This window comes from Vipera berus (genome assembly GCF_964194415.1).
Source record: "Vipera berus genome assembly, chromosome: 3".
Taxonomy (NCBI): Eukaryota; Metazoa; Chordata; class Lepidosauria; order Squamata; family Viperidae; genus Vipera; species Vipera berus.
The window spans coordinates 117360150-117385245 of NC_138204.1; the positions used below are offsets into that span (position 1 = coordinate 117360150).

General features: G+C 39.1%; 1 protein-coding gene across 1 annotated transcript in view; it reads right to left on the bottom strand.

Moving 5' to 3' along the window:
* The window catches only part of ADCY10 (adenylate cyclase 10), a gene marked incomplete at both ends in the record, with an annotated part of 90973 nt that overhangs the window by 33798 nt on the left and 32079 nt on the right, over positions 1-25096 (bottom strand). The window contains 8 exons of the mRNA XM_081325539.1: positions 7366-7722; positions 8118-8393; positions 12668-12787; positions 13968-14104; positions 16439-16722; positions 17587-17640; positions 18439-18631; positions 21501-21654. Coding sequence (XP_081181665.1) covers positions 7366-7722; positions 8118-8393; positions 12668-12787; positions 13968-14104; positions 16439-16722; positions 17587-17640; positions 18439-18631; positions 21501-21654 — 1575 coding nt within the window. The remainder of the gene's footprint in view (positions 1-7365; positions 7723-8117; positions 8394-12667; positions 12788-13967; positions 14105-16438; positions 16723-17586; positions 17641-18438; positions 18632-21500; positions 21655-25096) is intronic.

Consider the following 25096-nt stretch of genomic DNA (forward strand, 5'->3'; position numbering starts at 1 on the left):
ATGGTGGTGATGTCCCATATTTTTCTAGCTTACCAGGAAGTAGCTTATGGTCTACTTTGTTGAATGCTTTGCTGAAGTCTAAATATACTATGTCCACAGCATTTCACTGGTGTACTAATTTAGTCACTTTGTCAAAGAATGAAATAAGATTGGTTTGGCAAGGTCTGTTCTTAACTCTGGAATGTAATCAATCAGATCCCAGTGATTTATATTCCTCAAGATCAGATAAGTGTTCTCTAACCATTTTCTTTCTTATTTTAATTTTTATTTCTAATTAGCCTTTTACAGTTAGTTTTTTTAGGTTTAGGTTTAGGTTTATTAAATTTTTATACCGCCCTTCTCCCGAAGGACTCAGGGCAGTGAACAGGGCATATCATAAAACTACAAAAATACAAAAGTTAAAAAAGAATTAAATTATTGCCCACAGTAAAAGCAATAGAAAATATATATAAATATTAAAACCCTAAATAACTCCCCATCAGGCCAGTTATCAACTTTTTTGATAAGTTGGGCTATAATTTCTTTTTGCATGAAGACTGATTCAAAAACGAGTTAAGCAGCTCTTTTCTCTCTCCACTGTCTGTAATTTTCTTGCCATCTTCTCTCGTAAATAAACCTACTGTTTCCTTGACTTTTTTCTTGTTATTTATATTTTGAAATAAACTTTTTTAAAAATTATCTTTGACTTTTGTTGCAAGTCTTTGTTCATTCTGAGCCTTTGTTTTCCTGACTTCAACTTTGCAGATCTGGGCTATCTGCTGATACTCTGCCTTAATTATGTGTCCCTCTTTCCATTTTTTGCCAGCCACCTGCAAGGCCGCCGGAAACACTGATCAGCTGAAGCTGCATGTGCCAATCCTGGGCCCTCAGCAGAGCCCCAGCAACATTGCGGCTCCAGCTGACTCTCCTCCAGGCCTTGTTGGAGCTGCCACCAGCTCATCCCCCTCCTGCTACATTTATCTAAGTCACATAGCACATGCCAAGTGCCAAAGTACCATCAGTGGTATGTGTACCACTGGTTGAAAAGCCCTGTTTATGGGTCTTGGGTAAGTTTCTTATATCTCCTAGTTTGTATCTGGGTTTTCCATGCTTTCCATCACTTCGCTATGTTTTTTTCTTTTTTTCTTCTCCTTTCTCTTAACTTCTTACTTCCTTATGTGATTGGTTATCTAGTGAGTTTTGCCTGGAATCAGGTTCTAAAGGTCATGAAGATTCCACCCCTCTTCCCTATCAATTATAAACAGAGGCATGGAATCAAGATCACACGAAGTATTAATAAATACCGCTTTATAAAATCCTAGTGGGACCACACCTGGAATACTGCAACCAGTTTTGGTCGCCATACTACAAAAAAGATGTTGAGACCTTGAAAAAAAGTTCAGAGAAGAGCAACTAAGATTATCCAAGGCCTGGAGACTAAAACATATGAAGAACAGCTACAGGACTTCAGTTTGGCTAGTCTAAAGAAAAGAAGAAATAGGGGTGACATGATAGCACTTGACATGATAGTATTTAAGAGGCTGCCACAAAAGAAGAGGGGCTCAAATTATTCTACAAAGCACCAGGGGGCAGGACAAGAAACAATGGTTGGAAACTGACCAAAGAGAGAAGCAACCTAGAATTAAGGAGAAACTTCCTAACAGTGAGGACAGTTAACCAGTGGAATAGCTTGCCTTCAAAAATTGTGGGCACTCCATCACTGGAGGTTTTTAAGAAGAGACCAAAGACAGTCACTTGTCTGAGACGGTACAGGTTCTCCTTCTTGAGCTGGGGGCTGGACTAGAAGACTTCCAAGGTCCCTTCCAGCTTCTATTCTATTCTATTCTATTCTATTCTATTCTATTCTATTCTATTCTATTCTATTCTATTCTATTCTATTCTATTCTATTCTATTCTATTCTATTCTTCTATTCTGTTCTAATTTTAGTTTAAAGTCCTTCTGATAATATGAGCCAGTCATTTTCCAAATATTTTCTTTCCAATTCTTGTGAGGTACAGTCCTTCCCTTGCCAGGAGCCCTTCATGTAAGTAAAGCACACCATGGTCTAGGAAGCTGAAGCTCTGTTGTTGACACCAGTTTTTAAGCCAGTGGTTCATTTCTAAAATCCTTTGCTCCTTTATTGGATCTTGGCCTTTTGTTGGAAGTATAGATAGAAGATGGAAGTACAGATGAAAACACCACTTGTGTGCCTAATTCTTTAACTTTCTTCCCTAGCTGTTTGTAATCTCTTGTTATTGTTTTTAGATTCATTGTTGTGTCATTGGTCTGCATGTGTAGAAGAAAAGGGTAGTAATCTATGGGGCTGATTATTTTAGTAAGTTTCTCAATTACATCTTTGAGTTTTACTCCAGGGAGACAGATTCACTGTTCAGTTTGCAGACTATAGTTTCCGTTCTCCAAAGAACTGAATTTCCTGTCACTAATATTCCCCCTTTTTTCCCTAGGGAAGTCTGGGATATTATTCTTCCTGTCATAGCAATGCTGGGTTGTGTCTCCTTTTTAGAAACTATTGATGACTGCTCTTTTATAGGTATCTGCATATTTTCTTCCAGGTGGAGACTATGAAAGCAATTGTTCAGTTCCAGAGGGGCTTCACTAGAGTAGGCTAGGGTAGATATGGTAAAAGGTAAAGGTAAAGGTAAAGGTTCCCCCGCACATGCGTGCTAGTCGTTTCCGACTCTAGGGGCCGGTGCTCATCTCCGTTTCAAAGCCGAAGAGCCAGCGCTTGTCCGAGGACGTCTCCGTGGTCATGTGGCCGGCATGACTAGACGCCAAAGGCGCACGGAACGCTGTTACCTTCCCACCGTAGTGGTCCCTATTTTTCTACTAGCATTTTTACGTGCTTTCGAACTGCTAGGTGGGCAGAAGCTGGGACGAGTAACAGGCGCTCACTCTGTTACGCGGCACTCGGGATTCGACCCGCCAAACTGCCGACCATCTGATCGACAAGCTCAGCGTCCTAACCCACTGAGCCACCGCGTCCCTGTAGATATGGTAGTAGGGGCTTTACTCTTGGTTGCTGTTTTCATCTAAAAATGACCTGTTTCCATTAGTCTTCCTCTTTAGGTTCATATATAGGATCATTTTTTTTTCAGAAGCTGCATGTTCCCTATTGTGTTCAATTTGAGTGTATCAGTTTTCTTCTTTTTGTTCATATATGAGATCATTTTTAGAAGCTGTTTGCTCTCTATTGTGTTTAATTTTGGTGTAGTCTTCTTGTTTAGGTTGGAGATTTTCATTGAGTTTCAGAGTGGCTAAAGTTGTTTTCTAGACCCTTTACTTTTTATTCTAGTAATTCATATGATTTACATTTGATACATATATAGTTTGGGTCTTCTGTGGGCATAAGCTCAAATATATGACATATTTTGCAAGTCACTATAATGTCAGTCTTTACTGTAGGCCCATGATTTTTTTTTGTTTGCTAGAAAAAAAATATATTCCCTGTTGCAAAGTGTGGGTTTACAGTAGTTTACAAAAGTTCTTGACCCTTTGTTCTCTGTCTTGAAAAATTCATCATTATTTTCCCTGTTTTAAGTATCTGTCTCTTTTTTCCGTGATTTTTTATTTTTTCCTCTTAGATCATTAATAATTTAAAAATCTCTAAATAATTAAAATAAGTAAACTGTTTTTTTTAAACTAAAGACATTAAAATAAGTAAAATAAGTAAAAATATTTAAAAAAACCAGATCAAATGAAGGTTATTTTAACAACAACCCTTGTTGGTCTAACTTTATTTGTTAATTCAGTAACCTTCTTGACAAGTTCTGAAAATGTTTTAGATGCCTTTTTACTTCAGAAGAATGCTCTGTGATAAGCTGGTTAGCAAGCTAGTTAACTGGTGGTGGTATGATAATTATATTAATACTGTACATCAGGGGTGTCAAACTCAATTTCATTGAGGGCCGCATCAGCATTGTGGTTGCCCTCAGGGGGCCGGGTGGGTATGGCCAGGGTGGGCGTGGCCTACTGGGTGGGTGTGGCTAGAGTGCGTATGGCCTACTGGGTGGGCATGGCCAACTCTACATCGTTTGCATCAAGGGTGCCTATGGGGGCCCGGGCAGGAGTGGGACAGATCTGAGGGTCTCTGGCAGAAGGAGGGTCTCTGGGCCAGGGCCAAGGCAGTGGGGGCCGTTCCCTCACTGTTTCCAGGATGGCTTCGCGGGCCGCATGAAACCACTTCGCGGGCCGAATCTGGCCCCCGGGCCTTGTGTTTGACATGTCTGCTGTACATCATTGTCTCAACATCAAATTTAAAAGTATACCTCAGTAGTTCCTGTTTAAACTGGAAAAACATATCAAGTGGGTGCTACAAGAATCAGTCTTATTTCCTTTATTCTTCCATAAAGAAATATGGCAGGAAATTCTTACCTAATGCATGTTAATGACAATCAGACAGTGGAGTCAGTTATTCAAAGAACTGGTGGACTCCATCTGATCTGTTCATACACAGTCTGTCTGGGATGCTTTAATGTGGGTTTCTGAGAAGAGAAATGGACTCAAAGACTTAAGTGGCCCTATCAGCATTATGATTCTATGGTTTATACATTTTCATTGCCTGTCATCCAAATCATAGACAAACCGGGCTTACTAATGATATATTGGAAAAATATTTCAGACACTTTGTGAATTGCCAATAAAATAATTGGCTGAATTATACCAATTCCTGCTATGCTTCAACCCAATTGGACGTATCTTTAAAAACCATAGATTCAATCCTTTTTTTAAGTATCCTCTCTGCATTTCTAGATTGGATACAATATTCCAGGAGCTTCAGACCATGCTTCAAGGAACAATTTATGCAAGCCAGATGTTTAACAATATTTCCTTACCAAGAAACTACCGATAAAGAGATCTGAATGGAAACAGTCTTCCTGTCATTGCTCCGTACTATTGTCATATATGTCATATATTGTCATATATGTCATATATGCCGGGACGCGGTGGCTCAGTGGGTTAGGACGCTGAGCTTGTCGATCAGAAGGTCGGCAGTTTGGCGGGTCGAATCCCGAGCGCCGCGTAACAGAGTGAGCGCCTGTTACTTGTCCCAGCTTCTGCCCACCTAGCAGTTCGAAAGCACGTAAAAATGCAAGTAGAAAAATAGGGACCACTACGGTGTGAAGGTAACAGCGTTCCGTGCGCCTTTGGCGTCTAGTCATGCCGGCCACATGACCACGGAGACGTCCTCGGACAAGCGCTGGCTCTTCAGCTTTGAAATGGAGATGAGCACCGGCCCCTAGAGTCGGAAACGACTAGCACGCATGTGCGGGGGAACCTTTACCTTTACCTTTATTATTGTCATACAAGTAAATCCCATTACTTATAAATGGCAACTCTCTTACTCATTTCAGATCCACTTAACATTCCATTAATCCCTTATGATACCTAGTCTTCTGATTGTATGGCTTCCTCCTATTCACCCTCTTTGCTTGTACACAGAAAATGTCCAAGCAGCAGAAATATTGGCTTCTCATAAATCATGGATTCCCGTATTAAGTGCAGACAGTTGCAGATTTATGATTTAATTAAAAAGGCTATGGGCCTGCAGATTGGCCCTTGGGTGGACACAGGAGCCATTCATGTTCTTGGAAAGATTTCTAATTTCACCAGCACTGTTCAACTAAATCAACTCCCTCATAGCAAAAGAGCTGAAAATCCTGCTCCTAGCTACAGTGGAAATCAGTACTTACTACTTTTGGTACTTCTGATTCAAATTCTGAGCTGGAGCTCATCTATCCAACCCACAGGAATACCACCATCTCTGGATGGAGAGTCAGAAAGCCAAGGAGACAGAGTAGTACTCAGTCACACAGAAGCATGTGGCACAGGCAGAGCCACTTGGTGCTTGAAACCAGGGATACATCAGAATTAGCGCTGCTCAGCTGAGGTTACAAATTCCTCTTTTTAAGGTTCCACAAATCTCTATAACAGCTCAACTTGGTGTGTGGTAGCTTCACTTTTAATCATGCTCTAACTGGTTTTGGCAATATCTACAGAGTGGTGGGATTCAAATATGTGAACAACTGGTTCTGTGTGGATGCCGCTTCCAGAAGTCCATTCTGGGCCTGGGCCACAAAAAAAATAGCTACTGGTTCTGATGAAGTGGTGTGAACCAGCTGAATCTCACCACTGTATCTTCTACTTGGGGGGAAAATAGTGCCTTGGAAAAAAAAAGTGAATTGATTCTATTAGTAACAATGGTGTTCCCTTTGGACTCAGCCTGAATGCATGATTAAGGCCACAGTGTAGTGTTCTTTTAAAGGATAATTTTATTTTTACCTCTCTTTCGGAAAAGTCCTTTCTTATGTGATAATGAAAATGCACATTTCCTCTCTTGATTCTTGGCCCCTGCCAAACAGATAGAGATTAAAGACTACTTGGTTTGAGATCTCACACATAAGCAGCAAGGTTTCAAAGATATTCCTAATTTATCACCTCTTATGGACTTTTTGCTGAGTGTAGACTATGGAAAGAAGGAAATTGTGTTGTAATTTTACAGGACATAAAATATAAATATACTTGTAACGCTAGTTACCTAGCCTAATAACGAAATATTTGGAAATCAACCCACAAGCTCCAAGAACAAACCTTCACCCTAATCCTACATTACATATATTTGCCACTATTGCAAATATACTTGTACCTGCTGTTAATAAGTTTGGAAGCCACTTCTTTATAATCTTTCATTTCCTTTTCATTTTCCTTTCTCTATGTCTTTCTTTGCAATTTTCCACTTATTAATTCCTTTCCGTGCCTTACTTTTTCCTTTTAAAATTTGTATTATCTTTATCCATTTAAAAATTTCTTTAATAAAAATTATCCACAGAGTGATAATTTAGTATCATGTATGCAGTACAGGCTTTAGAGCACAGCTCTGATGACTGAGTTGTATTCCTAATACATGGGCATAGATACACACACAAAAAAAATGAAAAATAGTCCTGCAGTTAAACGCTGTAAAATATTCACATTTTGAAAAGGCAAGGCAGAGTGTAAGATATTTCTTAGACTAGGCTCTGCCTACTGCCTGGACTGGGTTCTCCATTATAAATAAACAATGATGCCTACCCTATTCAAATAGGCGAAAATATTAACTGCTCTATAAAACACACCGAGTAGTGAGGACAGAACCAGACTACTTTGAACTGTCTTTTTCAGCTTTGTAGTTCTGCAAATCTCCTTCTGGATTCATTCGTTATTTACTTCTCTCAATATCTTCCTGTCTATTGTTCTTGTCTTGATATTTGAGCTTTCTACAAAAATGACTATACTTTTGTATGATAACCTACTTTGGTAGTTTTCAAGGAAAATATTTAGACTGAGAGTTGAGGTTGCTGTACTAGGACCATCAAATTAATACCTACCTTCCTGGTGGGATGCTTCCAATTTTTTTAGGGTTTCAGAAACAAGGATCATAGCAGCCTCATTCAACACATCCTCTTTCACATTCTTAATCTTATATTCCTGTGAATAGAATTTTTGAAGCATGCCATCTACTGCATACCGGTGATAAGGAATGAAATCACCTTCCCCACAACACTTGCATCGGTGAGCTAAGCACTTCAGGTAACTGGCACATTTGAAATGCAAGGCTTTTTTCTGATTCTTAAGCCACAATTCATAGGCTGCTTCTTGAAACAGTGGTGTGCAAAACTCCATGATTTTGCAATGCATCACAGCTTCTTCTAGCTTGAGCCTATTGGAAATAACTGATCCAAGATCTGAAAAATAAGGTAGTCTTAGTATCTGCACCATCAAAGAATGAAGTCAACTTGCATAAATCTACTGCTGTGTAGCAATAGTTAATGCTCTATTTCTGATTAAATTTAAGAACATGACTACAGCAGCTAATTTTCTCATGATAGTTATTCTCATTATGCTAGTGAACACAGTCTGATCATGGTGAATGCCTACTATGATTTACTTGTCAAGGATTTATATGAAGACAGACATATCATAAAATATTACTTGATTTTACTTGACTACTGGGTGCTCCCTTTGTTCCTATAAAAAGCGAAGTTAAGAACAAATTTGTTTAAGATTTCAGCATCAATTTAACATGAAACTGATGTATAGAAGAATGCAAGAATGTTGTTCAATCATGTCCATGCCTTACCTGATTCTTGCCTAAGTGATTTCAATTCATTATTGCTGATGCTGGATTCTTTGGATAACATGTGCTGGGTTACATTTAATTCTTTTCTTTCACTACAACACTTAAAGATACGGGATTCCACCAGTGCTGCCAGAGTCTGATACATCTTCCTTTTTGTCCATTCCGGGAGGATATAAAGCAGCATCTCTGTACTGAATGTCACACCAATGACAGCTGCACATTTCACCACCATTTGCTCTGAAGGATTCATATTGTCCAGTGCAGCCAGAGCAATTCCTAACCACAAAGAAAGTCAAATTGTGTGTGGGGGGGAAATGCTACAGTGTCTGAACTGGTCACAGTTTCCAAATTTTATCTCTAAATCTGCAAAAGCAACATTTAGGTATAGATATTCGGAACTGGAAGAGAGAGAATTTTATTAAAAATATATGATGTTACCTTCTGTTACAAGGAAATTCCCAGAACAGGATATCTGGGAGGAGGGGTAATCTAACAGTGTCTGTCTGTCTGTCTGTCTATCTATCTGTCCACCATCCATCCATCCATCCATCCATCCATAGAAGGCATGACTATGTGATGAAAGAACTGCCCCTTTTTACATGTGTTAATTTCATATGACCATAAAAGGATGAATGTCATAATGCCATCTTGACGTTTGCACTTTTAATGGTTTTTGCACCCCTTCCTCCCAAAATAACCATATTCCAAAACACAACCTTTTTCTCTGTGATAACCTCTCAAGTATTAAAATATTTCTGTCATAATGACTCCTAGCCCTTCTCTTTGTTAGACTAGACATACCTAGTTCCTTCAATTATTCATCAGATGGTTTAGCCAGTGATGGGATTCAAATATGTGAACAACCGGTTCTCTGTGTGGATGCCATTTCTGGAAGTCCATTCTGGGCCTGGGCAACAAAAAATTAGCTACCGGTTCTGCCAAACTGGTGCAAACTGGCTGAATGCCACCACTGGGTTTAGCCTTCAGACCCTTATTATTTGTGTTGCTCTTCTCTGTACTCTTTCTAGGGTCTCAACATCTTTTTGTATCATGGTACCAGAAGTAGATATGGTATTTCATCAGTGCAGTATAAAGCGATGCTATCACTTCACATGATCTTGAAACTATCCCTCTGTTGATGCAACCTAGAGCTGCTTTTTTGGCAACTACAGGACTCTGCTGACTGATACTTAAGTGATGGTCTACTGGGACACTTAGATCCCTCTCGTAGTTACTGTTGTTGAGCCAGGTTATCTATTCTATAACTGTTTTACACACACACACACACACACACACACACAAACACACAAACACACACATATATATATATAATAAATCATAAATCCACTTTACAATTCTTTAAATTAGTTTTCCCTACAATGTTTAAAACATTCTTACTGGTTAAGATTTTCTCAAGGTTAATTACATTTATTTAAATCTACTTTCCTCGTACAGGTCATCTCAACACTTTTACATTTCTCATGTCTTAAAAAGTAAAAAAAAGAGAGAGAGAGAAAATAATAAAAAAATAATATACTACTTAAAATACATATCCATCTTAAACTAATATACATTTATTTCCAAACTTTTTCTGTTATTTTTATTCATAATTAAACATATGTTTAATCTGTAGATGTTCCATTTAATAAATCCGATCATCTAATCTTTTAACTCTTTTAACATTTTTTTAATTATCCTTTGGAATTTTCTTAAAGTCAATTACATTTAAATATCTAAAACATTTCCTTTATATTGACCATCCCAAACATTTTTATATTTCTCATATCAAAAAACAAATTAAAAAAAGAGAAAAGAAAGAATACTATATTACTTGGGGGGGTCATCCCTCTTAAGCTAAAATCCTTCTATTTCTTCAACCATATCCAAACAAGTGTTTAATTTTTAAATATTCTCTCTGATACATCCCATCAACTAATTCCTCAATTCTCACTTTAGCCCTCTTCTTTTGCCAAACATCTTTCCCAATCAATATATTCTGTTGAATCAGTCTTTCCATAATCCTGCAAATGTTGTTGTAGATATAAGAGGCAAATCAAGCAACATATCTTTGTAAAAAAAAATTGCCCCTTCATATTCATTGAAGATCCGGTCTTTTCTTTCTCTCTTAGTTTCTTTCATCATCCCTTGTCTCCTCATTTCTTGTGGTACTCTCAACAGCTCTGCAATCCATTTTGTCAAATCCTGATTTATTTTGTGGTCTTAGAGTACAAGTTATCTTTTCCATGTCCAATGTTTCTTGTAAGTCCTTCTCCACTTGATTCAAGTCATACTTCCTTATATTATTAGGTTCCATCTTTAAATGTTTCCTCCAATTTATATTCAGTTATCTGATTTATCTGCTCCCTCTCCATTATTATCCTCTGAGTGGTTTTTTTGCCATGAGGTCAAATTGGAGATGGATTCATTTATACTTTCAAAATTATTTTTAATTTCCTCATGGTTTAAAATCATTATTGTTTGAATTAGTTGCATCATCTCATACATCTCCTCCTGGAAAGTATTTGTTTTTTCTTTATACATTCTTTCTGCAGATCTCTGATTTTCCACAATAGCCAAAAATCTATGTTTTCCTTTCTCTACAAACAACTTTAGACTCACAGATACTTAATATTTGTAACCCAGAAAGGTCACATTTTTTTATTTAAGTTTATAGCTCTCATTTTGTATGTAGCCCAGAGTGTTTTGTTTTTTGTCACAGCTGTTCTCTATTATTAGAACTTTAAAGATCATAAGAACAGATTAGCTTTTCTTGGGCTTTAGTCTTGTATTAGAGCAACTGTTGTTGTTAATTTTCATCCACCACTACATGTCAGCACCAGTTCATTTTTTTCAGTTTTCAAAATAAAGAGTTATCTTCTATTTTTATAGTTTAAAATAAAGATCTTAAGAGATTTTAGACAAATAACAAACTTATCCTATTTAGGTCTTATATTCATTTCATTTCAGTATATTTCTCCCCCATAAAATGTTTTTTTCATTGCCTCTGTCTGCAGAAGGGTAGAGGAAAGGTCCCCCTCCTCACTTTCAGAGGTTTTTTTTTCTTCTTGGGTTTTTTTTCCAGGAAAGTAGTTAATATGTAGAATAGAGAAAATTGATGTTCTTACCCAGATCCAAGAACATTGTTTACAATCAGCTTAAAATAATGCTTTGGGGCTTTGCTTGCTTGTAGCTTGGGCTAGACTCTAAAGTTAGGCTAGCCTTTCTCCTGATGGATTCTGGAAGGCTTTTCCTGGACTGATTGGGTCAACCACCATCTCTCCATGATCCATGGGACTTTCTTCCTACTTTGCCACCTCTTCGGGGTGACTTCTGGACCATTTAGGGTCTCCTAACTAACAGGCAGAAAATCAGCTGTAGGGTGCAGAGCCCCACAATCCCTCGGCTGTTGCGCTACTGCACAAAACTGGAACCCTATTCTGTAACTGTTTTTCTTGCCTAAGTATAGGACTTTACTTTTCTCATCACCAAATTGTACTTTGTTGGCTAGGAGTCTCCCATCCTCTTTAACATCTATATGAAACCCCTGATGAAGAAATCTGTAACTTGGGATTCAGTATCATTATTATGCTGATAATGCCCAATTATATCTATATTTCTTTTATTGCAGTTCAAAAATGCAATAAATAAATATCTTTTGTTCTTAAGTCAGCCAAGTAAGGGTGTCGAGATCCTGTCCCAGTACCAAGAAGCCATGCAGATCTGGATGAGGAGGATAATTGGCTATAGATGAGGAGGATGAGTGGCTGTGGCTACTAAGATCCCTCCAGCCCAGGGATGTTTTACATATAGTCATGGACTATGTAGCACTTCTCCTTCTTGAAGAAGTGACAGCTGTAGCCAAAGGGGGCTGTGTACAGTTCCCTCTGATGTGTCAGTTGTGTCCTTCTTGGATTGGGAAGCCCTTCAGTCATGACTTGATTACTGCAATGCTTTGGGGTGAGATAAAGGTGATATTTATCAAGTAATCATAACTCTATATGCCATAGGGACAGATTTTGAGGGATTTTCTGTTCCCCATGGTTTATGCCTGCTTGGTATATAGTGATAGAGTTGGCACACTCCATGGGCCTTCACACAGTGCCATCTATAAACATTAAGAAAGCAGGCCTTTTCTGTCATGGCATCTGTCATCTGGAATGAGATCTGCCCTGAAATCTTCAATTGGTTGTAAGGCCTTGAACACCTGATTGTTCTGCCAGGCCTTGGGTAAAGATGGATGAAACCCCTTGGATGAAATTTTGTCTCTGTTTTTGTATAGGATCATCAGATTTCATCTTTTTTGTTCTATATTGTGATTTTTTAATTATATTGTGAGTTACACAGTCAGTTTGGAATTAGGCAGCACCTACAATGAAATAAATAAAATAAGATTTCAAAAGTTGGAAACTCACCATGGCCTTTGGTAAAATAATGCTATCTGAAGTTTTGTGTACGGAATGTCTTAGGTTTTGGAACACCTTATATATGCTCTTAAAGCAGCTGCTTTGTCACTCTGCCTGGTGATAACAGACACTTGCCTAATTCCATACCTTTTAATGTTGGAGGGAGACTGATGGTGGTAAGCTTCACATTTTGCCTGACTGTGCAAATATATAATTCAGTTTCTTCATCTAACGTTTTGGATGCATGAGTCTTGAGAACAGTAGTGGCTTGTAGAGGAGAATCATAAATGTTTTAGTGTTAGCATTAATATTATTTTCTTCCAAGAAAACATTCGGATGGCTATTATTTTAAAAGATTGCAATAGTTAAAATCACTATTTTAATATTATCATATTTAAACAGCTGGCAGTTATAGCAGGAGCTAGATTCCCATTTGCCACTGAGAAATATATGCAAGATTATAGCCAGCTTGGAGAACTACATTACTATATGCCCCTTACCAAAATTCAAACCAAAGCAAAGCTGTAAAATATTTGCCAGTTTTGAATATGTTTTCCTAATATTCAAGCTTCACATGGAATTACTGCAAAGTTCAGCATGGCTCAGTTTATATCAATGAAACGAACTGAATGCTTATCATACATGATACAAGCAGGGGGGTACCAAAGGTGCTTTTCAAAAATATAGCTGGACTTTCTTGTTTTTTCCTTGAAGTCTTTTTGCTTCTCATCCAAAAAGCTTCTTCAGAAGAACCGAAGAAGCTTCTTGGATGAGAAGCGAAACATCTTCAAGAAAAAAAACAAGACAGTCCAGTTGCATTTTGAAAAGCATCTTTGGTACCCCACTGCTTGTATAGTGCATGACACAGGTCTGCAACCCGCGGCTCTGGAGCCGCATGTGGCTCTTTCAGCCGTCTCCTGCAGCTCCCAGTCCTCTGCCATGTGCAGTCAAAAAAAAAAAGTGGGACTAAAAAATTTCAACCCATCAATTCAAATATGCAGGGTAGGTGCATATCTCGCCTTGGCTCCACTCTTCAGTCAAACCCTGTTCTGCGCATGTGCACATGTACGCGCATGTGCACACATTTTTTGCGGCTCCCAGTTTTTCCTTTTGTGAGGGAACCGGTTCCGAGTGGCTCTTTCATTGTTTCAGGTTGCTGAGCCCTGGTGTATGATAAACATTCAGTTTGTTCAGTTCAGTTGCATTTTGAAAAACAAGACCCAATGATATGCCATCTGATATCTTGGTGACTATTAGTATTCATCTGTGTAACAGAAGAGTGATAGTTATGATTTACTGCATGACTAGCTCTCTTGCTGAATATTGCAGGTCTGTGACGCTAGTGCCGTCAGACATTCTGATGCGCCCTGAATAGTCTCACATCATTCATAAACTGAGAATTGCCATGAAGCTATACCATATTAATAGCCAATGATCAGTAGCTTACTAAAAAGGCTATCCCATTCATCATCTTTCTCTTCATCCTCCTCCAGCACATGGAACTGTAGCACATTGTTTAAGTGGAGGTTTCGGAGAAGTTCTTCACAGTAAAATGGGTTTCCATGACTCCTTTGTATTAAAAATCTGTAAGTAATGTGGAGAGGGAGGGAGAAAGAAAGAGAAAGGGGGAGGAGGTGTACAGGCAAACAGAGGGAGAAGAGTGATCATAGATAAACGTCAGGTTTAAGGCATAGTGTAATGTATTGTGCTGAATTACAGTGGTGTTTCCAACTTCCATTTCAGCAGCAGGCAAGCTGTAAACATAATAAATTCCAATCGTCCCCAGGCTTCTGAAACTTTAGTAGTTGTGCATGAGGCTACCTAGAACTGGGTATAATATTGCAACTACATGTTCACTGCTAGGGATCCCAGAGATGAAAACAGGCACTGTAGAGATTGCTCTCATTAGTAGGCATAGCATAGGATTTCTTAAAGAAATGGCAATGGCATGGTTTACAAATCTCTCTAAATTGCAAGACGAAAGAAGCCGCATTAGTTTTTGCATTATATAGTTGGGCTTTACTGGCATGGCCTGAGCTACTCTTTCTGAAGTATTTTATATATGGTCTTATTAAATATTTAATATTATAAAATGTTATAAACAAAGTATGATAGGCTGCTTATAGATACTGATTCCTGAAGAAAAGAATCTCATTGTTACCAGAACTGCTGCTATGCCTGTGGCGGCTGGTGCATAATCTGCCAAGTATCCTCTTTTACCGGTCTACTATAGAGAGCGTCCTCTCGTATGGTATTGTGGTTTGGTATGCTGGTGGGACGCGGTGGCTCAGTGGGTTAGGATGCTGAGCTTGTCGATCAGAAGGTCGGCAGTTTGGCGGGTCGAATCCCGAGTGACGCGTAACAGAGTGAGCACCTGTTACTCGTCCCAGCTTCTGCCAACCTAGCAGTTCGAAAGCACGTAAAAATGCAAGTAGAAAAATAGGGACCACTACGGTGTGAAGGTAACAGCGTTCCGTGCGCCTTTGGCGTCTAGTCATGCCGGCCACATGACCACGGAGACGTCCTCGGACAAGCGCTGGCTCTTCGGCTTTGAAACGGAGATGAGCACCGGCCCCTAGAGTCGGAAACGACTAGCACGCATGTGCGGGGGAACCTTTACCTTTACCTTATGCTGGTCTGACAGCCGCGGACAGGAAAGTATTACAGAGGGTAGTGAGCACAGCACAAGACATTGTGGGCTGTTCCCTGACACCACTGGATGACATCGCCAGGGCTTGTTGCCTTGGAAGAGTGAGGAAGATTCTCAGGGATGACTCACACCCTGGACAGTATCTCTTTACTCTCCTACCATCTGGTAGGAGATATAGGAATATAGCCAGCCGTACCAACAGGCTGAAAAATAGCTTTTATCCGTGGGCTGTTAGGCTTTTAAATGGGACATAATCTTATGCAGAATTGACTTGGGAGGCCGGTGTGTGGTGTTGTTGGTTCACATGGTGTGGTAGGAGGGAGGGTTTGTTGTCATTGTGTGTTGGGGGGAGAGAGCACGGGGGGAGGCTCAGCTAATCTCAATGTACACATGTTGTACTTTGACAATAAAGGTTTATTATTCATTATTTATTATCCTCACAATGGAACAATTCCTCAACTGATAACAAATACTCAGTTGAGGAAACTCACATTCTGACTTCTGTACATACAAACACTTACCAAAATTCTCCCTTTCTTAAGAATAAAGGTAAAGGTAAAGGTTCCCCCGCACATGCGTGCTAGTCGTTTCCAACTCTAGGGGCTGGTGCTCATCTCCGTTTTAAAGCCGAAGAGCCAGCGCTTGTCCGAGGACGTCTCCGTGGTCATGTGGCTGGCATGACTAGATGCCAAAGGCGCACGGAACGCTGTTACCTTCCCACCGGAGTGGTCCCTATTTTTCTACTTGCATTTTTACGTGCTTTCGAACTGCTAGGTTGGCAGAAGCTGGGACAAGTAACAGGCGCTCACTCTGCTACGTAGCACTCAGGATTCAACCTGTCAAACTGCCAATCTTCTGATCGACAAGCTCAGTGTCCTAACCCACTGAGCCACCACGTTCCTTTTTTCCTATGAATAAAAGCTACTAAATATAGATCATGTGGCATGCAGGTAACATCCAAGCTGATAGTTATAAATGGTGGTAGAAAATGGTAATATCTCTCTCTCTCTCTCAGGATAAGCTTTCCCCAAGTGAGCATATAACTGATAACCTGCTGTCAGAAAAATTATACAGTATTCTTTGGGCCAAGGAGAGAAGAGCAGAGAAATTTGTCAGTTGAGCAAGAAAGTCTCTTCAACTCAGAAGAAGTGAGGTAATTTTGCTTGAAATAAAAGTTTCAGACTTGTTGCTTTAAATGATAACAATTTGCATTTCCTGCTGATTGTCTTTGCCTCCAACTTAATAGAAACAGAGAATTTCTTACTTACGTTTCAAGCTCCCTAGCAATACTGACCACTCCAAGGTCTTGGCAGGCTTTCTGAATAATTACTGAAGGACTTAATTCCCTCAGCTGAATAAAAGTTGTGCTTGGACTATTCAGGATTTGGGCTGCACTGGAACAAAGCATTCGTCCCTTGTGATTGATAGGAGACAAAGCCATAACAACCAAGATTGGAACACTCTTAAGCAAGTTATCCAGGAAATCCCAAGAGGCTTTATCAATAAACTGAGCTTCATCAATTGCAAAAATGAGGACTTCCTTTTCTGCTGCCTAAAACAACAATAACACATATTGTGCACAGTAAGAGGGTGCTATATCCAGAATCGTTGTCATCACAGCTTCTAGAATTCTTACTTACTGCTATTAAATGCTTCTACTAATGCTAAACTATACTCTAAGAATTTGCCATTCTTTAATCTTAGAAGTCTATGACCAATGTTGTTTCCATGCCTTAACTAAAGCTGGTGATATTGCCAGAGGTTAGTAGAAAGAAGTGGATCAGTGTTTTCCTGGATCTGATCTACAATATGGATTCACTTGCATATTCACTTGTACATAAAATCAGTACAGATTGTTGTGAAAAGGATAAACTCACTATGTTCATCAGAGTCCTAGCTTAACACTCATTCAGCAAATGTTCGAAGTTATGATGGCACTGAAAAAATGGACTTATGTTTGGTCCTCAATTTTAGAACTGTTGCCAACCCCTAAGGTCACATGATTAAAATTTGGGCCTGCCTGCATTTACAACTACCCCACACATACTGCTTCCACCAGCTGACTTTTCTTCCTTCCCTTCTTCTTTACATGACCATTGTGTTTGTTGCAGCACTGTGGCTTCTTGTGGCAATGCTGGGCTAGCTGGAACGTTGTGCTGTAATGGCATGCCATACTGCAGCAGTAGGATGTCATGCCATGCTGCAGCACTTCTCACAGCATTGGGGCTGGGGCTTCATGATGCAATGCTGGGACAGCATGGCACATGGTATCAGTAGCAGTGGCTTCACCTCACAATGCACTAATGGGGCCTCACACCATGGCAATGCAATTTCTCATCATGGCACTGAGCCAAGTGACCATACTACAGCATGGTAGTGGAGCTTTACACCATGTTGAGATGACAAGGTGGCTTGCCTGGCATGGAACTTGAGGTGTCACTCCTTGAGGGCAGTAAGGAGTGGTGATAGGCTGAAAGAGATAAAGGCCCGGAAATTCTACTTCAGCTCAACACAACCACCACTGCCAAAGAAGGCCACTGTGCAGAATGGCCAAAGAGGCAGAGATGGGGGTAGTTAAAGAGGAGACAGTCCCTTCTCTTAGAAAAAACAAGTCTCAAGACTGGGAGTGACCAAGCTAGGAATGGCTTGGATCAGGGCAGATCTTTGCCTAACAGCTACATGGGATTCACTTAACGATGGCAATAAAGACTGCCAGAACTGTCAGTGCTAAGGAGGCAGTCACATGGTGTCTTGCTTAAGGATGCGCCACTTAGCAATGGTGTTGCTGGTCTCAATTGTGATAATTAAGCAAGGACTGCATAGAGAAGATAATCATGCCTTTATCCTTTATAGACCATGTTTTGCACCAGGAAAACCTTTACTTACATTAATCAGAATTTTTAAAAGCATTGTTTCAATCTCCTTACTCTTTCTGTCATTGTCCATTTCAGAAACCACTTCTGATGTAGGAAACTAACCAGAAAAAGAAATAAATCTCATAATTATTTGATTAACAATATTTCTGCCAATAATACTTTCTTATAATAATTAGGTAACCCTGAAATCATTTCAACATATTTATCACATTTATTCATAAAATGAAAGTTTAATTTGTAAATTGTTTTATAATTAGACATTCTGAGGAAATACTAAATATGTGAAGCTTTAGGAAGTGATCTGCACCTTTATATTACCTTTCTCTGGCACTGTGTCTACACCTGCTGTTCAATGCAAAGCATTCATAAGAGAAAAGATCTTCCATCTTTACCTTAACATGAAAAAGGTTGTTGAAAAGGCATAGATATTGTTCTTCTATAACTCCACGCAGCTTGCTCAGAAGGATGTACTGCCTTGCATCATAGGTTTTACAGACATCCACCCCCAGGAACATTGCCATCAGTGTCCGGACAGCAAAAAAGTTTTGCCATGCATTTATCTTTGTCAGCTCCATTGCCACAACCCTGCTCAATTACATGGACAAATGAGAATCTTGACTTGAAAGTAATCAATCAGAAGCAGATAATTGTTTCAATTTGTACAACTAAAACAAAGAAATCATACCAGTATTGAATTTTGGTTCATTAACTGCAGTGATTATATTGAAGTTTTTCCTACATCATTAAGTAAGAAAGGGTCTCCAGACATCTAGGAATATGAGTAAGAGCTTCCAGCTCATGCCTCTCATCTAAATATCAAAGGCTGCCCTTACCTTCATTGTTTGACTGAACATTTGTGGAGCCAATAAAACATTTCCTTAGCTCTCTGCAATAGCTTTGATTCATGCAAGATATTAATAAAGGACCCAGATTAGTATAACAATTCTTTCCAATTAGTTATCTACCTATGTATCCTATTTAAAATTTACCTTAAGGCTTTACTAGGGCGGCACGATGGCTCTGTGGTTAAGACACTGGGCTTGTCAGATGGAAAGCCAACAGCCTGGGTTTGAGACCCGAGTACCTTGTGAGCGCCTGTCTTCACCTAGTTCTTGCCCACCTAAGAGTTTGAAAGCATGCAAAATGCAAGTAGATAAATAGGTACCACTTTGGTGGGCAGGTAACAGTGCTCCCTGACATCATGCTGTGAGCGCTGGCTCACAGCCTCGAAATGGAGAAGAGTGCTGCCCCCTATAGTCATCTTGACAAACAGAGTAAAATCTGCAGGGACTCCGTCCCTTTCCTCCTTTAAGGCCTTACTAACAATAATATATGTGTAGCTAATATATCTGTGTGTATGTGTGATTTTACTGCTACCTTGGGTGGAAAAATGTGGACCTGCTTCACACATGAGCAAAGTTATGATATACTGTATTTAATCTGAGCTAAATGTGCTGGATAAACACAGCTAATTATGAGTTTATTCAAAGAATAATGACTAAGCAGACCATCAGTTAATAAATGTGCCGTTCAGGTCAAAAGCTACATGTTACAGAATACACTAACTCAAATTTAGTGTTGCCAGAATTAAAGTCTTCAGGAATATGAATATATTCTTTTTAATCCCATTTATATCCCGCCCTTCTCCGAAGACTCAGGGCGGCTTACAATCTAAGCACAATCAATGTGCTTAGCAATAGCCTTCATTAATTCATTAATACTTCAAAAGTATTAATACTTTTTAATAATGAAATACAAGACATAGAAACAACAGGAAATTTCAAATGTTCAAGTTAGCTTTGAAAAGATTGAGGAACAGGAGACATTACTGGTGAAATATATTGGATGATAAAGTCAATGAATATTCAGAAGCAGTTAATTTCTGTTTCATTGAAGGGCCTTTGACTGTATTGACTATGTCAAGGTGTGGAAGGTGCTTAGGAAAATGGGAACATTAGAACGGGTCATTGTCCTCATGTGAATCTTAGACAGAATAGTACAGAGAGAAATATGGCAGAACTGACTGGTTCTTGTCAAGCAAAGGAGTGAGATGAGATTAGATAGCATTCTTATTTATTCAGCGTATATCCCCTGACAGTTCCAGTTGCAGTCATTAATCAAACCCCAATCAGTTATTACAGAGGGACAGATCTCCGTCCAAGTCATTCCTGCCTCAGTCTCTCACAGTGTTGAACCTTGATAAGGTAAAAGACTGCCTGCCCTTCAACTTCCTCCCTCCCCACTTCTGCCCACTTGACTACCCTGCACCCAGCCGCCTCTGCTGGCCCTTATGCCCTTCACTTTGTGTGATCAGCAGCACCAGGAGGAAGTAGATAGCAAAGGTCAGCTGTGGGCCAGTGGAGCATAGGGTAGCAGGGCCAGCAGAGTGCAGGGAAGCAAGCCCACAGAGATGATGAAGTACAAGTATGCCGAAAGGGGGAGATAGGTGTGTGTGTGGGGGGGAGAGACTTGAAGCATCCCTGTCATTGTAATTGTGAGTGGACTGCCAAGTGCCCAAATTTTGATCACGTCATCATTGGGGCACTGCAATGGCCAGAATTTTGAGGACCAGACATAACTACCATTTGTTCAAAGCCACCATAACTTTGAATGACTGCCAAATGAATGGTCCTTAAACAAGGACTGCCTGTATATATATATATATATATATATATATATATATATATATATATATATATATATATATATATATATATATATATATATATATATATATATATATATATATATATATATATTATGGAAGCCAAGACTGGAAGAAGGTTATGTGAATTTAAAACTGGGGGAACAAATTATCAATAACCTACATTATGCTGATGACACCACTTACAGCAATATGAAAAATAAATAATTTCCAGTGGTGGGAAACATGGGACTAAAATTAAAGATAAAGAAAACCAAATGAATAACAGGTACAGAAAACCCTCTTTGAATTCCTAATGAAGATGCAGAAATGAAAGATAGTTTTACCTTTTTTGAAGACTATGAATTCTAAAGGAATCAGAAGTCAAATATGCTACAGATACTAACACTGGTAGGGTGGCAATGAAAGATTTAGAAAAGATATTCAGATGTCATGTGTCAATATCTAGAAAGGCTGGCAATGGTTTTTCTTGTTATACTCTATGGAAACAAAAGTTGGACTTTGAAAAAGCACAATTTAAAAAATGATGCTTTCCTAAAGCTGTGAGGAAGAGGAAGAAACCCATAAATAAACAATTTATCACAGAAATACCTTCAACCTCTAATGTCCTCCTTTCAGGCCCATAGAGTCTTAGAACCACTGACACTTGTCACTGCTCAAGGCTACACACACAAAACAATACACTTGTAATGTTCACAACTGAGCCAGGACCACGGAAAAATGAAAAGATTGGAGAGAAGAAAGTGAATTTCTGAAAATATGTAACCAACAGATGTAAAAAGCACCAACTTTTGTCCAGGAGCCTGTCCTAAATAGACAATTTCAGTTATTAGTTGGCTTTTTCCATATCCCATGACACCTTCATATATTATAACATGGCTCAATTTAGATTCTTTAAAATTTTCCAGTAATTTTTCAAAGATGTCAGTCTCCTTCTTACGACCTGCAAGAAAATAATAAAGGAAAACAAAGAACAAAATAATTATGTTGTATATTAAAACAGGCATTCACAAAATGAATTAGCTTTTGAATGAGAAATTATATCAAATAATACACCACTAGCTAAAGGGTTGGAGTCGCCAAGAAAACTTTGGTTTCCTGGACCATCGGCTACATTTCCTACAGTATGTGCAGGACTCTTGGCAAGGGATGGGCTGCACCTCAATAAAACAGGGGAAAATGTACTTGGAAAAAGACTGGCCCAACTCATCAAGAGGGCTTTAAACTAAAACTGAGGGAGTGGGGGAGGGTGACCAATCTTCAGAATCTCTAGAACCCAAACCCAATCCTAGTCAAGGAGAGAAGCAACCTAGAACTAAGGAGAAATTTCCTGACAGTTAGAACAACTAACCAGTGGAACAACCTGCCTCCAGAAGTGTTGAATGCTCCAACACTGGAAGTTTTTAAGAGGAGACTGGACAGCCATTTGCCTGAAATGGTATAGGGTTTCCTGCCTGAGCAGGGGGTTGGACTAGATGGCCTACAAGGTCCCTTCCAACTTATGATGATGATGATGATGATGATGATGATGATGATGATGATGATGATTTATATACCGCCCCTCTCCCGAAGGACTCAGGGCGGTGTACAGGGCAATTAAAACACTATATACAACACATAATATACAAAAATTAAATTATTATTATTATTATTATTATTATTATTATTATTATTATTATTATTATTATTATTATTATTATTATTATATATCCCAAGAAAACAAATCAAACAATGAGGTAGGGAGTGATGAGAAAAAAGAAAAACTCCAAAAACAGGAGATGCAGGAAACATACCTATGGACAGGCATAAAGATCTTAAATGCTTATATACAAATCCTCAAAGCTTGGGGAACAAACAGGGTGAACTAGAAGCAATAGTACATGAGGGCAGATATTACATAGTTGGCATTACAGAAACTAGATGGGACAAAACCCATGACTGGAATGTACTGATGGATGCATACAAATTGTTCAAAAGAAATAGATCTACAAAAATATGAAGGGGAGTTGCACTATATCTAAGAGAACACTACATATCTACAGAAATGCACATGATCCAAGATAAAATCTGTCCAGAATGTATATGGATCAATATAAAAGGGAAAAAAGTGACATTGCCATAGGTATATATTACAGGCCAACCAACCAATCAAAAGAAATAGATGAACTCTTTGCCTACCAGTTAACAAACATATGTAGGAAGCATACCACAGTACTAAGGGGAGACTTCAACTATCCAGATATCAACTGGGAGACAAACTACAGCGAGTGGCAGAACAAACAGATTCTTAAACAACCTAGCCAGCAACTTTATCATCCAAAAGGCGGAGGAAGGTACTAGAACTAAAGCTACACTGGACCTAATTCTTACTAACTGACCATGTCATGCTGAAATTCAATATAATGCAAACACAAACAATAGAAAATATTCCAACCAGAGTCTTAAACTTCCAAAGAGCTGATTTTAACAAACTCAGAGAGAACCTAGGAAAGATTCCATGTACAAAAACCCTAAAGGGGAAAACAACACAAGAAGCATGGGAAACTCTGAAAAATATGATCATAAAAGCCCAGTCCAGCACAATACCACTGAAAATGGTAAGAGAACACCTATCTGACCTTGATGAATATAAATCACCGGGACCTGACAGATCACTTCCCAGAGTTCTGAAGGAGCTGGAAGATGTTATCTCAGAACCATTGCACCACATCCTTCAAAAATCCTGGAGCACCGGGGAAGTACCTGATGATTGGAAAAGGGCTGATGTGGTTCCCATCTTCAAGAAAGCCAGACCCAGGAAACTACAGACCAATCAGTCTAACATCAATACCTGGGAAAATCCCAGAAAAGATAATCAAAAAATAGATCTGCAAACAACTAGAAGCAAACAAAGTCATAGCCAGTAGTCAGCACAGGTTTGTCAAAACAGATCATGCCAAACCAATCTTATTTCATTCTTTGATAAAGTGACTAAACCAGTAAACCAGTGAAACACTGTGGACTTTGTGGACTTAAACTTCAGTAAGGCATTTGACAAAGTAGACCACAACCTGCTGCTTAGTAAGGTAGAAAAAGGTGCGATAGACAACACCATCAGATGGATCTGTAGCTGGCTGACAAACCGTACTCAGTGTGTAGTGTTCAGTGGTACTACATCCACATGGAGAGAAGCAGTGGGGTACCACAAGGTGCCATCTTAGGCCCAGTACTCTTCAATATCTTCATTAGTAACTTAGACGAGTGAATAGAAGGAAAACTCATCAAATTTGAAGATGACACTAAATTGGCAGGAATAGCCAACAATCAAGAAGACAAGCTCAGGATCCAAAAAGATCCTGACAAACTTGAACAGTGGGCTCTATCCAACAAAATGAGCTTTAATGTGGAGAAAAGCAAACTTTTACATTTAAGTAGGAAAAATCAAAGGTTTAAGTACAGATTAGATGAGACCTAGCTCAAAAACTGCAACTGTGAAAGGGACCTAGGAATTCTAGTGGACGATCACTTGATAATGAGCCAGCAGTATGGAGTAGCAGCCAAAAAAGCTAATACAATCTTGGGTTGTATAAACAGAAGCATAGAATAAAGATCATGTGAAGTACTAGTACTGGTTTATAAAACCCTAGTAAGATCACACCTGGAATACTGCAACCAGTTTTGGTCACCATACCACAAAAAAGATGTTGAGACCTTGGAAAAAGTTCAGAAAAGAGCAACTAAAATGATCAAAGGCCTGGAGACTAAAACATATGAAGAATGGCTGCAGGACTTGGGTTGGGCTAGTCTAAAGAAAAGAAGAAACAGGGGCGACATGATAGCAGTGTTCCAGTATTTGAGGAGCTGCTACAAAGAAGAGGGCATCAAACTATTCTCCAAAGCACCAGAGGGAAAGACAAGAAACAATGGTTGGAAACTGACCAAAGAGAGAAGCAATCTGGAATTAAGGAGAAACTTCCTAACAGTGAGGGCAGTTAACCAGTGGAACAGCTTGCCTTCAGAAATTGTGTGTACTCCATCAATGGAGATTTTTAAGAAGAGACTAGACAGTCACATGTGAAATGGTATAGGTTGGGGGTAGGCAACCTTGGTTCTTTTATGACTCATGGACTTCAACTCCCAGAATTCCTGAGCCAGCATAGTCCACAAGTCATAAAACAGCCAAAGTTGCCTACCCCTGTATAGGTTCTCCTGCTCAAGCAGGGGGCTGGACCAGAAGACCTCCAAGGTCCCTTCCAGCTCTATCCTATTTTATTGCATGGTTGTAATATTCATCACAGGTATTAAGCAGAACAAATGTACATCTCTCTGTATTTATCTCTCTGTGTATATATGCATGCAAAACAATCAAAACCCATATTTAGATAATATTGTGACCTCTTCTGAGT